The sequence below is a fragment of the Rhipicephalus sanguineus genome, chromosome 11, assembly GCF_013339695.2.
Source record: "Rhipicephalus sanguineus isolate Rsan-2018 chromosome 11, BIME_Rsan_1.4, whole genome shotgun sequence".
Taxonomy (NCBI): Eukaryota; Metazoa; Arthropoda; class Arachnida; order Ixodida; family Ixodidae; genus Rhipicephalus; species Rhipicephalus sanguineus.
The window spans coordinates 80,279,458-80,292,043 of NC_051186.1; the positions used below are offsets into that span (position 1 = coordinate 80,279,458).

At 49.4% G+C, this 12,586-nt stretch overlaps 1 protein-coding gene across 11 annotated transcripts in view; it reads left to right on the forward strand.

Annotated features, from left to right (window-relative positions):
• The window catches only part of LOC119375196 (GRB10-interacting GYF protein 2), a 676,837-nt gene that overhangs the window by 21,414 nt on the left and 642,837 nt on the right, over window positions 1-12,586 (forward strand). For all 11 annotated transcript variants that reach the window (XR_007417936.1, XR_007417935.1, XM_049420360.1 and 8 more), the window contains exons 6-7: window positions 3,532-3,788; window positions 5,614-5,682. Coding sequence is in view for 9 of the 11 variants with exons in the window: in XM_049420360.1 (XP_049276317.1) it covers window positions 3,532-3,788; window positions 5,614-5,682 (326 nt within the window). In the remaining 2 variants the exon portion in view is untranslated. The remainder of the gene's footprint in view (window positions 1-3,531; window positions 3,789-5,613; window positions 5,683-12,586) is intronic.

A 12,586-nucleotide genomic window follows, 5' to 3' on the forward strand; every position in this document is an offset into this window, starting at 1 on the left:
CTAGGTTGGTGAAGTGCTGGACGGGTGTTGCTGATAGGTGTTCCCTATAGTTGCCTTATCAAGAATGAGGCAATGCAGAGGCTGAATTATGATTATTCACCTGATTTGGTACAACCCAAGGGGTGTCAACACCACCTTACATGCGAAAGGAAAAGATGCTATTTCCTCAACCTCTTTTCCTTCTTCAACTTCTATAGAGGCACTACTAATGAAGCAGACAAAGGCCTTTTGAGTCCGCAGTTCCTCATCTGCTGTGCTGATTTCCCTCTGACTCCGCTGCTGCATGTAGTTTGTGCGGCAGTTGTTGGCGCCGGTGTGAGCTCTGGTGGGACAGGGCACATGTTTTCCGCACACGGCTTTTCTGGACGCTGGATGAGTACGCGCTCTCGCAAACCTGGCCAGTTAACGCTTTCACATTAAAATGATGTGCAAAACATGGCCAAAAAGAAAAAATTTTTTTTCACAGTAACTCGTAGACCTGGTGGCAACGCGGTGTCTGCTGCGTGAAGATGAAACTGTGCTGCTAGCTGTCGCGTAGACGCGGGAGATGTAACATGCAGCATTGCCACGAGCATGGATAACTTGCTGTTTCGCCGTTTTTGGGGTGATACTAATGAATTTTATATTGCAGGGTATAATTATGGTGCCAATACATATTCTGAAAGCATGTTTCGCAAAAAGAGTCCATCGAGTACGAAACCGAAGCCACGTTGGCGGCATTACCAACAGCCGAGTGCCCATGGAGCGAGCACCAGTGGCAGATGTAGTGTCCATCACCATCTCAATATGGCGACAAAAAGCATTTTAGAGCTAGTCCATCCTGGTTCGTTTCATGCTCGACTACGGTATGCCTGCGCCAAATTTCTTCCCAGAGTAATGGAAATTGTGATGTGCCCCTTTCATTATGAAAGCTCATGTGAATGGAAAGTTATATTCGCACGCTGAAGACAGCTACGTCCCGTCTATCTTGCATGCCCAAAACCTGTGTCCGTGAGTGGTGCAAACAAAGGAAGGAAATCTTCAGCCATTCTATGGGCCGAAAATGAGGAAATATCTGGATCTCGATGACAAACTTGCAGGCGTTCTCAAGCAGCGCCATCTAGACAGAGCTTGCAAGGCCTTTGAAACTGCACGTGATCGAGGCATATCCAGAAGTAACCTTAAAGCCAGCAAAACTGGATCACTGAGGGAAAGGAACTGCCGGCTGAACAAATTTCACTTGCTATGACAGTGCATTGTGCTTGCCCGTTTTTTTTTTCTTTTGATCGTCAACGTAACAGCTTGCCATAGTTTTAAAAGATTTTGTAACGTGACGCACAGATGCATTTTTATTTTAGAACTCTAGAAAACTGGGTGCACGTTAATTTGATTAAGTACAGTATAAGCAGATGCTGCACTTCGCATTTTTACACTGCCATTGCAACTACAGTAGACTCTCAGTAAAGGGAAATCTCTTAAACGGAACTGCTGCTTAAATGGAACAACTACTCCTAATATGATTGGTTTCGTACTTGGACTCTGCACCCCTGCTCCTCTCTCAGTAAACGGAACTCCTCTTAAACGGAACACATTTTCCTGGTCCCTTCAGGTTCCGTTTAACAAGAGTCTACTGTATTTCCTGTAATTTTGCTTCGAAGTATTCGAAAAATATTGGAGAAATGTCTAAAATTATTTGATTCGATTCGCACTCAAACTTTATTATTCGAATTCGCTTCTCACCCAAAATTTTGCTTTTCGCACAGCTCTACTTTTTTCTATCACACAGATTGTAGTAATTGATTTGCATCTAGTGTAACGAAGCGTACACTCAAACCTCTACATAACGAACACTGGTACAGTCGAACCTCGATATATCGAACGGCACGGCGATCGCGAAATAGTTCGATATATCCAGAATTCGATATAAAAAATCGCGTAAAAAATGCGTCAAGAACTTGTGGAAAACAACCAACGAACCAATCGTGGTGCAGTAAATACTCACTTGAAGATTCAAACAAAGTATTTATTGTGTTGGCTTAAAATACTGAAAAAGAGTAGCCTGCTTTTTGTTGGCAATAGCGTGTTTGCGACTGCGTCCTCAACATAGTCCAGGCGATCCACAAGTGAAAGGACGGTGCCTTCAATCGCGCTGCAGTGGCGGCGCGCAAGGGCCAAAAGCGGCTACGACCTCAGCTGATGTCGGGAGCGGGGCACCATCAGCGCTTGCGGGATCCACCTCGGCAGCGTCTTAATTCGGCTGCTCAGCGGTAGCTTCGGCGATGATCTCTACATCCGTTAGCTCCGCCGTTGTACCAGTGCTGTCGTCACCTCCAACGAAGTCTTCGATGCACATGCTTTGCGGCTCCGCACCAACAAAGCTCTCCAGCTTGCTCCACGTTTCGGCGAGCTCGCTTTCTTCATCTGCGCATGCCAACTCAGCTTCCTCGGATTCTTCCACTGATGCTTCGTCAGTGCGTCCACCGAAGCCCGCATGCCGAAAGCAGTTGGCTATCGTCGACTGCTTGACGTTTTCCCACGACGCCTTGAGCATTTGGATGGCGCCCAAAAGATCGATCTTCAGATCTTGCCCATCCGGAGTCTTACAAGCAAAATGTCGATCAGCCGACGCTTGTAGATAGACTTAAATGTGCGGATAATGCCCTGGTCCACGGTTGGAGCTTCGAAGTAGTGTTGGGCGGCAGAAATACCACTTCGATGTTGCTCAGCTGGGCATCGGTGTGGTGTGCCGTGCAGTTATCGACGATAAGGCATACCTTCCGTCCCTGACCGCACCAGGTCCGAATCCCACGCCTTCAGCCTGGATTGCTTCCAGTTTTGCTGCAAAAGTCAGGGTCGTCCGTTTCTTCGCGTCTGCAGCCATCGCTACACACACCACAATGCGCGGCAGGCCTAACACACGAGCACAACAACGACCGATGCGACGGATGCCTGGCGATACTATCAACAACAAGTGCAACAAGTGCAGTGCGTCATTGCTGGAAGGCTGCGGCGTGCGTATGCCGCTACGTTCAAGTGGCGCACTCGGCGCCATCGATGTGTGCAGCAGTCGTAAACGCCCACCGCGCTACCGCTATTTTCGAGAGTTGCGGGAAAGCTCGCCGCCTGTCAACGGAGCGCGGCGGGAAAGCTCGCCGCCTGTCAACGGAGCGCGGGCGGTTTGGGGTGGCCGAGTTCGATATATCCATTATACGTCAAACTTCGTTCGAAATAAAAAATTAAAAATGCATGCGATTTCCCACGTGATATAGGAACCGTTCGATATAGGCAATAATTCGATATGTCCGTGTTCGATATATCGAGGTTTGACTGTATAACGAATTATCGGTCATAACGTAGTAAATGAAGAATAGTCTTGCCATATATACGGTGTTACTAATATACATTTATAACGAATTTTCGGATATAATGAATCTATTTCTGTGCCATATGCGGCTTCCTTATAATGAGGTTTGAGTGTCTTACCTTAACGATTCCATTCTTTGGTAGTGTGTACACGCGCTGTTGACAGAGTGAATTTTGGACTGTGCCCAGGGGATGCAGTGGGGGTGGTGTCTCGGGAGGTGTGTGCCAGGGAGCTGCTCTCCCTGGTGCGAGGGAGCAGTCGCTTCACGGCCGAGCAGGAGGAGCTGGAGCAGCTGGTCGAGGAGCTGCTCAACCGGGCGGGACAGCCCGGAGGCGAGTGGCGCAAGCGTGGCCCGGACCCCGAGGCACACCTGCGCCGCCTGCTGGCCGAGCGAGAGCGAGACCTCGAGGCTGAGCGCCAGCATGCGCTCTCACATGCCACCAAGGTGTGCTTAAAACCATGGATTGGGCCATTAGGAGCCACATTGGCTACACAGCTACATTTGGTTCATATTTTACCTTTGTACACTCAATCCTCGATATAACGAACACGGATATAACGAATTATCGGTTATAACGAAGTAAATGAAGTATAATCTTGTCATGGACACAGTGCTACAAATAAATGTTTATAACGAATTTTCGGATACAATGAAGTTATTTTTGTGGCAGATGTCACATTGTTATAATGAGGTTTGAGTGTACATACATTGTGGACACCTGTGTTCAGCAACAACAACAGCTATTTAACTGCTGTACAGGCATTAGGGTAAGGCTTTACAAGACCATGGCTTCACTGCCTTGACATATGTGCATTGTTTGTTTGTTTGTTTGTTTGTTTGTTGTTTCCACCAGTACGACGACCCGGTTGTGTGGCAGCACTGCCGCAAGTGGCCGCCACCACGAATTGCCTGTTCAAGTTTGCTGAGCAGCGGATAGCAATACAAAGCTTGCCACCCCATGCGATCTGAGCGCACTTTTTTTTTCTTGACAGCGCTTTTGTTACTTAGTTGAGTATTATTTTTAAATGACCTGCATCCAATTTGAACCACAAAACTAATGGTGCGGCCGCTAGGCTGAGTTGGTCAGGTTTGATGCATCATAACTTGTTAGGAGCTCATATAGTTAGCCGTTTTTAAGACAGAACGGTAGACGACATGCTTGACCTCAACCAAAGCTATCCGAAAAAATGTTAAATGTACATTTTTTTGGAAAATGAAATCAAACTTAGGCGTTTATAGTAAATCACTTATGTTTTCAGATCGTTTTAAAGTATGATGGCGCATGGCAACGCCACAAACCTAATCTTATAAGAAAGCACAGATACCAAAGTCAATATCCATGGAGTTTTATTATCCTCAGTTCAACTTGACTGCAGCAGTGAATTCGTGAATGACAGGTATTTAGTTTGTCTACTATGTTTGTGACTTTTATTCCTCAAAATTCCGAGCTCAGCAAAGTTGAATGAACTATTCATAAGATTGCATTTCACTGGTTCTTTGTTGGGAAAAGATATTGTGACCAACAAATGCATCTTTTTTTTTTTTTTTTAATGTACACTCAAAGTTCAGAAATTGCGAAATTCGTGAAAAAGCATTCTCGGTCTCTAAAAGTTTTATATTTTCTTTTTAGACAAACAATTTTTCTTTCATGAAACTAACTTCACAATAATTGTGTGGGGTCCCGAACCTATGCCCAAGGTAAGTTTCATCAAAATCTGAAATGGTCACCAGGACTATGCTTATCTGGATTGACGAGGACTTTAGGTTGATACAGTCAAGAGACAGCCACATGTAGTCAGCCTAGGGAACACTGTCCTTGTTAGAATGGAATGCTATGAAATTAGGCTCTTGTGATATCAGTGGTACATTCGGAATTATGTTAAGTGAAAGAAAGAACAGTCCGTGTGCAGCATACGGCACCAACATTTCTTCACCTTTTATGCTTTAGAAATGCAGTGCCAGTTTTTCTCGGGATTCTCATAATTCTTGAGTTTCTATTGTACTTCCTAAAGAAGTATACTGGCGCGAATTTTAGAAATTCTCGCATTGTTGCTCTAAATAAAAACAGTGGTGTCAAGAACATTGCAAATTCTATCATGGTTCCTTGGAAGGCATTGCGTATATATTTAGAGCCATGAAGGCAGTTTAAACACATTGATAAGTATGCCACTGTAAAGTGGCCTCACGCACTGCTTGTGGCAGGCTTATGACCGGACTGAATTCTTGTAGCCACTGTAGCATAGCGTAAGCCATGTGTTTGTGTGCGCAGGTGAAGGAGTTGAGACAGGAGCTGAACCAGCAGCTGACCAGGGCACAGCAGCAGGAGAGGAGCTTGAAGGTACAGCCATGCATTACTGGCCACGCACTGTCACTGTACTGCAAGTGCTTTGGTCAAGCCCAGCACTGCGCTAAGTACCTGGAATAAGCGGCATTTTCTTATCGAAGTGGCTTGAAGGACACCAGCTTTTAAGTGTAGGCTCATACACGAGGAAAGCATACAGAAATTTGTACCATTTTGAAAAGCCCGCGTGCTTGTTGGGAAGTTTTAGTCGACACTGTTTCCTGTCACGGACCTGTCGAGATTGTCTGCTTCACTGTATGACCCTCTGACTGGATTCCAAGAGAAGGCAACCGCTCAAGGGGGATACAGAAAGTTAGGTGGGCAGATGAGATGAAGAAGTTTGCGGGTACAGTAAAAGCTCGTTAATTCGACTCTCGTTAATTCGGAAAATCGGTTAATTCGGACACGTCATCTGGTCCCTGTAAATATACGCATCGCTCTATGAGACTGGGCGCTCGTTATTTCGGACAGATTTGACCGCAAATCGGATAATTCGGCGACTTTCGGGCCGCTGGCGAGGCTCGAAAACGAAAAAAGAACAATTCGGAACAAAAGCGAAGCTCAAACGCAGCATCGCCATGGACATCAATTATCGACTTGGCTTGGATTGAGACTGGTCGAACGCCTTTTTTTCGCATGTGGGTTTTGTTGCTTTGTTCCCGTTGGTGTGCTGCATCGTTGATCGCCGATTTATCGAGGAACGTTTCAGTACGGCTCCTTTAGCTTGATCGTTGCTGGTGCTTTTGTGCTGACTTCTCGATCACTAAGCAGCTCACGTGGCGCGCCATGGCGAAGGACGAAGCTGCGCAAGATGAACAAGGCAACATCACGAGCTGCAGCGGCTGGCAGAGCGGCGGTTTCGGCATAACGGGTAAGGTGGTCAACGGCCACAATAATCCATCAATTGCCAGCAGGTGTGCAAGGAAGGGGGCCGTAGAGGTCTATGCCAATTCTATCAAACGGGCGAGCTGGACACGGCAAAGGTTGCAATTCGCCAGACGCATGGCAAGTTGTTTTCCGCCGCTGACACTCAGTGCAGGAACGTATGTACTTGCGAACGTATGTGTACATTCCACGCCAGAAGAATCGCTGGCGAAGTCGGTCGTAAGTTTTCAAAACGCCAGCGTGGGCGCTTTGTGGGTCTGCGTGGAAGTACGTGCACAGGTCGGAGCGCAAATGGCGAGGTATAACAAGAAGCCACTTTCTACCATCTGGCTGATAGTTGCGGCGATACAACATGGCATCCCGTATCGCATAATGAGGGGCTTGTCGGCGTAGTGCACGAGGTAGCCGTTGGCATGGTGTCGCCGAAGACGTGGAGAGAACGTCTATGAGCGACGCTATCCAAGGGTCCTTGCGCTGTTCCGAAGGCATGTCAGCGAGATCAATATTGGCGATAGTAGTGTCGGCAATTGGAAACGGGTGCAACGGAAGGCAGGGGCGAACGAGAAAGTGCGTCGGCGTCGGTATGCTTGCGTCCTGAGCGGTAAATGACGCGAATATCAAATTCCTGTAAACGTAGCGCCCAACGCCCAAGCCGGCCCGAAGGATCCTTCAATGAAGCAAGCCAACAAAGGGAATGATGATCGGTAACGACATCAAACTGATGGCCGTAAACGTACGGGCGAAATTTTTGTAATGCCCAAACAATGGCCAAACATTCCTTTTCGGTAACCGAGTATTTGCACTCTGTCTTGGTGAGGGCGCGACTAGCATATGCAACGACATACTCGGAGAAGCCTGGCTTGCGTTGAGCAAGGACAGCGCCAAGGCCTATGCCACTGGCATCCGTGTGCACTTCGGTTGGAGCGGTAGGGTCGAAGTGGCGTAAAATGGGTGGCGAAGTCGGGAGATGGCGTAATGTTGCGAAGGCTTCATCGCATGCTGGCGACCAATCAGAGAGGTGTCCATCACAGGTGAGCAGCTTTGTGAGCGGTGCGATTACAGAAGCGAAGTTCTTCACAAAGCGGCGAAAGTATGAGCAGAGACCGACGAAGCTGCGAAGCGCTTTCACGTTCGTAGGCTTCGGGAACTCAGCAACTGCCCGAAGCTTCTCCGGGTCAGGGAGGACGCCCTCCTTTGAGACAACGTGGCCCAGTATTGTAAGCTTGCGAGCTCCAAAGCGGCACTTCTTGATGTTGAGCTGAAGGCCTGCACGCGTGAGGCAGCTCAAGACTTCTTTGAGACGACGCAGGTGACTGTCGAAATCGGGGGAGAAGACAACGACATCATCCAAGTAACAAAGGCATGTCTTCCATTTTAACCCACGCAAGACGCTATCCATCATCCTTTCGAATGTTGCTGGCGCATTACAAAGGCCGAAGGGCATAACATTGAATTCGTATAGGCCATCAGGTGTCACAAAAGCAGTTTTCGGGCGATCTGAGGGTGCCATGGGGACCTGCCAATAGCCGGACTGTAAGTCTAGTGATGAGAAGAATTCGGCACCTTGCAAGCAGTCCAGGGCGTCATCGATGCGTGGTAAAGGGTACACATCTTTGCGCGTAACTTTGTTTAAACGGCGGTAATCGACGCAGAAGCGAATCGAGCCGTCTTTCTTCTTCACGAGGACAACAGGTGACGACCAGGGACTGCTGGACGGCCGAATGACGCCGCGTTGAAGCATGTCGTCTACTTGGTCGGTGATCACACGTCGCTCAGCAGGAGACACGCGGTAGGGACGCTGTCGCAGAGGCGCTTGTGAGCCGGTGTTAATGTGATGGGCAACGGTGTGTGTTCGACCTAACGACGTCTGCTGGCAGTCAAACGAGCCGCGAAACTGGTGCAGAAGTTCGAGGAGTTGCTCTCGGTGTTCCCCTTCAAGGTCGCCATCAATTGAGGGTCCAAACGCATTACAGTAGAAGCTCGTTATAACGAAGCGGGATATAACGAACTAATGGATATAACGAAGCAATCGTAATTCCCCTTGAAATTCCCATAGACGCCCATGTATTTAAAACCTCGTTTTAACGAAGCTAAAATTTCCTCGCAATGGATATAACGAACCTTTTTTTTTCCCCACCGAGCATTTACTGACCATTTTGGTAGCCGGCAAGTCAATGTCTTATAGCGCGCGACGGTTTACGTCCCATCACGGATGCGGTAATTCAAAACTCGCGCTCCCGAGGAGCCGCCTACCAACACGCGCGAGGGTGCGCGTCTGCCTGCCTCCCCTTCCACTGAAACTCGTGGACCCACCCGCGCACGTCACCCGGCCTTCCCTCTCCCGCGGAACTCGTGGACCCGCCCGCTCTCCTGTTGCGCGCGGGAGAGTATTTCGGCTGCGCGTTAAAAAAGTCACGTGGTACACAGAGCTGCTCCGCTGCTCTGCGCGCGGCGGTCGCGGCAGAGAATATGTCGCGGTTGCCTATATGACGAAGACGCGGCCGCGGCGGCACTCCGACCGTCGTTGGGTTCTGCGGCAGTGCCATGTTTCCTTTGGTATTACAAAGTATTCAGTGGGCATTGCGATGAAGCAGTGACTGCATGAGCTGCACGTCACAGCGCACAAATGCAACATTCAAGGGTAAAATTTAGCACAGCTTCACTGACTTGGCGTCGCGAAGACTGATGAAACTGCGGAGCTGGTGCCTTTTCCTTGGCTTTGGGGTGCGTTTTTTACTAAGTACTATTTTAGCTGTCGATACAGCGATGATAATATGACGCCGCTAAACGGTCCGTGAGCTCCTGCTTTGGCCACTCGCAAGTCAGGATCGGATTCCCTTCGTTGCTGGGCGGCCGACGTCTCTCTTCCCGACGAGTTTTGTCGTGCAGTTGCGGCGACACGCCTCTCACTCGAAACACGGGGTCGGCCCGTCATCGTTGGGCCCATATGCTCTAGCGAATTCCCATCATATTTCCCGCCGCGCCGCTTCTTCTCCCGAAGACAGAACCTTGTTCGTACTCGCCATACTCGTCGCCGAACGTCGTAATGCTCTGCGCCGACAGTGCACGCTTTTGTACTGCTTTGTTCACTCAGAATTTATACTTGCAGCAACAACGAAATGAAACAATGTTAGTGCTGTTAAATCAAGGTGTGCGGCCTAGAGGTAGGGGGCACTCTTGTAAGCTCAGTGCGAGCAGTCCGGCCGCATTAGAATTAACACCACAATTAAAGCACGATAGGCAACACGTACGAACTGACGGTCGGATGTCAACAAGCATGCACGCTAGCAATAAACAAAGATAATGATGTGCGTCTATCCTGGCCTCCCCTAACTCCATCGCACAGTAGTCAGGGAACACCAAGCCCAGCTTTTTACTCTGCCGAAAAAACATAACACTACCACAGAAGGGGAGCGCACACTATCGATACGATGGCCGGAGCCACCGCGTCTACGCGTCTCCGTCTCGCCGGTCTCGCTCGCCTGGCAACGGCCAGACCCCCGCCAGAGGGCCGCACCGGCCGCACTTTTTTAACGCGCGGCCGAAATACTCTCCCGTTGCGCGCGTGGACGCGTGGACTGCGTGGACGGCGACGCGTTCTGTGGCGACGCGGCCAACGCGGCGACCGCGCGGCGCGGGCGCGGGCCTTTTTTTGCCTGTCGTTCGCTGCGTGTGCATCAGAACAGCGTCTCTCTCGGTTCCCGCCGCTAGACAGGAGATGGACAACGGCAAACGAAAGGCGCGATACGATTACAATCGAGCAGAAGGCGGCTATGTTGAAAGCCGTTGAGCCCGGTGTCAAGAAGAAAAAAGTTGCCGAAGATTTCGGCGTAGCGTTGAGCACGGTACCGCAAGCGTGTAATTGACCGAATTCTACTCAATATGAGCATGAAGCGCGTGACTACAATCGACCTCTACATGGCGATCGAGATGCTACAGGCTGCTTGGATGTCTGTAACAGCAAGCACGATCGCAAACTGCTTCCGGCATGCCTCATTTGGCTCAACAGCGGCGGTGACAGCGAAGATATCGGTGCTGCCGCCAATGAGGGTGCCGCGGGTGACCAAGACCTGGCGTCGTGGGACGCTCTCCTTGACGCCGGAGTGGTGCCCGACTGCGACACCTTCTGCACGTACGTCAGTGCCGATGCTGACGCGGTGACAACCGAAGAGCTGGCGGTGACAGGTTTGGTGAATGACGACAGTGACGAATGTGTCGACGACAGCCCGGAGTTGGTGAAGCCGATGGTCGATGTCCGCGCAAGCGCTGGGTGCGGCAGACCTGCTGCGCCGTTTCTTCGGCGCTCACGATGACGGTGAGGACGGACTCGACATAGCGACAGCGGCCGAAAAAGCCATCATCCGTCTGAGGAGGACACGGCAGAAGTCTATTAAGGACTATTTTTCTGCTAAGTGAGCCGCCAGCTGGTGTGCCGAGTTTGGCGGGAATAAAGTAGCAGTTCTTTGCTGTTCTTTCTTTTTTTTTCTTTTACTAGTTTTTCTCCGTGCGACGGCCGTTTTTCGTTTGCGTGGCGGGCTGCTGTGGGATTTGGTGGTCAGTACATCCTCTCTTGCGTGCTAATTGTCGGTAGAAATGGATATTGGCTATAACGAACTAATGGTTATAACGAAGTAATTACGACTCCCCCTTCAACTTCGTTATAATGAGGTTTTACTGTAATAATCAGGCGATCAGGCGTACAGGCAGATAGTGTCAGTGCATTAAGGAGCAAATCACTCACGCCGCCAAGGCCGAAGATGGAGGAAGCGTCCAACTCTTGATATGTGCCATTGCATTCTCCGCAGAGTAATGTTGATGTAGAGGGCAAGGGATTCGTGACAAATAGGTTCGTAACGCCGGTGGCTACGTCGAGAATAGCGAATGGCAACGCGAGGCTCCTGCGACGTTGGAAGGTTTGGGAGGGAGTAAACAAAACTGGAGACTCGGACACATCGGCACAGGACACCGGAACAAAGGCTGCGCTATTGGGTGGTATGTCGATATCGTCGGCGACAAAGAGCTTGTTCAACGCAGCTTCAGGCGACGAGGGACACAACGCAGAGAAGGCAACTTCGGCGCGAGCACAGTCGATAACCGCATGATTACGAGAGGCAACGCCGGCGAAGCGGCCCAAGTACGAGGCCAAGGACTTCACCACCAAAGTAGAAATTTTGCGTGCTCTGAATAATGGGCTCTCCCGACAAGAAGTGATGAAGAGTGATGAAAGGGGATCCTTGTATCGGCGGCAAAAGAAGCAAGGAACGAGTAACCGTACTTTTAGCCGCCAATGTGACGGGAACAGAGCGCTTGCCGCTTCTTGTTATCGGAAAGGTTCAAAAGCCACTCTGCTTTAAGAACATCAACAATCTTCCCGTGGATTACCGTGCCAACCGAAAAGCGTGGATGACGGGTGAAACTTTTGCGGCCACTGCAGACAGCATGCGAGCTGCTGAGCACCTTGAAGGGCTCAGAAAAATTGTGTCCGCGCGAATATCTGCTCGAAAACAGACAAGCATCCGCGATTACTTTGTTAAGTAAAGGTATGTTGAAAAAACTCGTGCATTTATTGTGTTTATTTCGACCATTCGATAATTCGGACATTCGGTTAATTCGGACATTTTTTCCGGTCCCTAGAAATCCGAATTAACGAGCTTTTACTGTATAACGTGGCAGCAGCAAGCACAGGACTGTGTCGATTGGCGGAACGAGAGAGAGGCCTTTGCCCTGCAGTGACGCATAGTCAGTCTGATGACGGTGTCCCTTTAAAGCTGTCGGCGAGGCAAACAACTCCGTAATTTGTGCTGGATGCCATACTACACTCAAACCTCGACATAACGAACATGGATATAACGAATTATCGGTTATAACGAAGTAAATGAAGAATAGTCTTGTCATAGCTACAGTGTTACAAATAAACGTTTATAACGAATTTTCGGATATAACGAAGTTACTTTCGTGGCAGATGTGACTTTGTTATAATGAGGTTTGAGTGTAGCTGTTTTTCAACAGGCAGCAA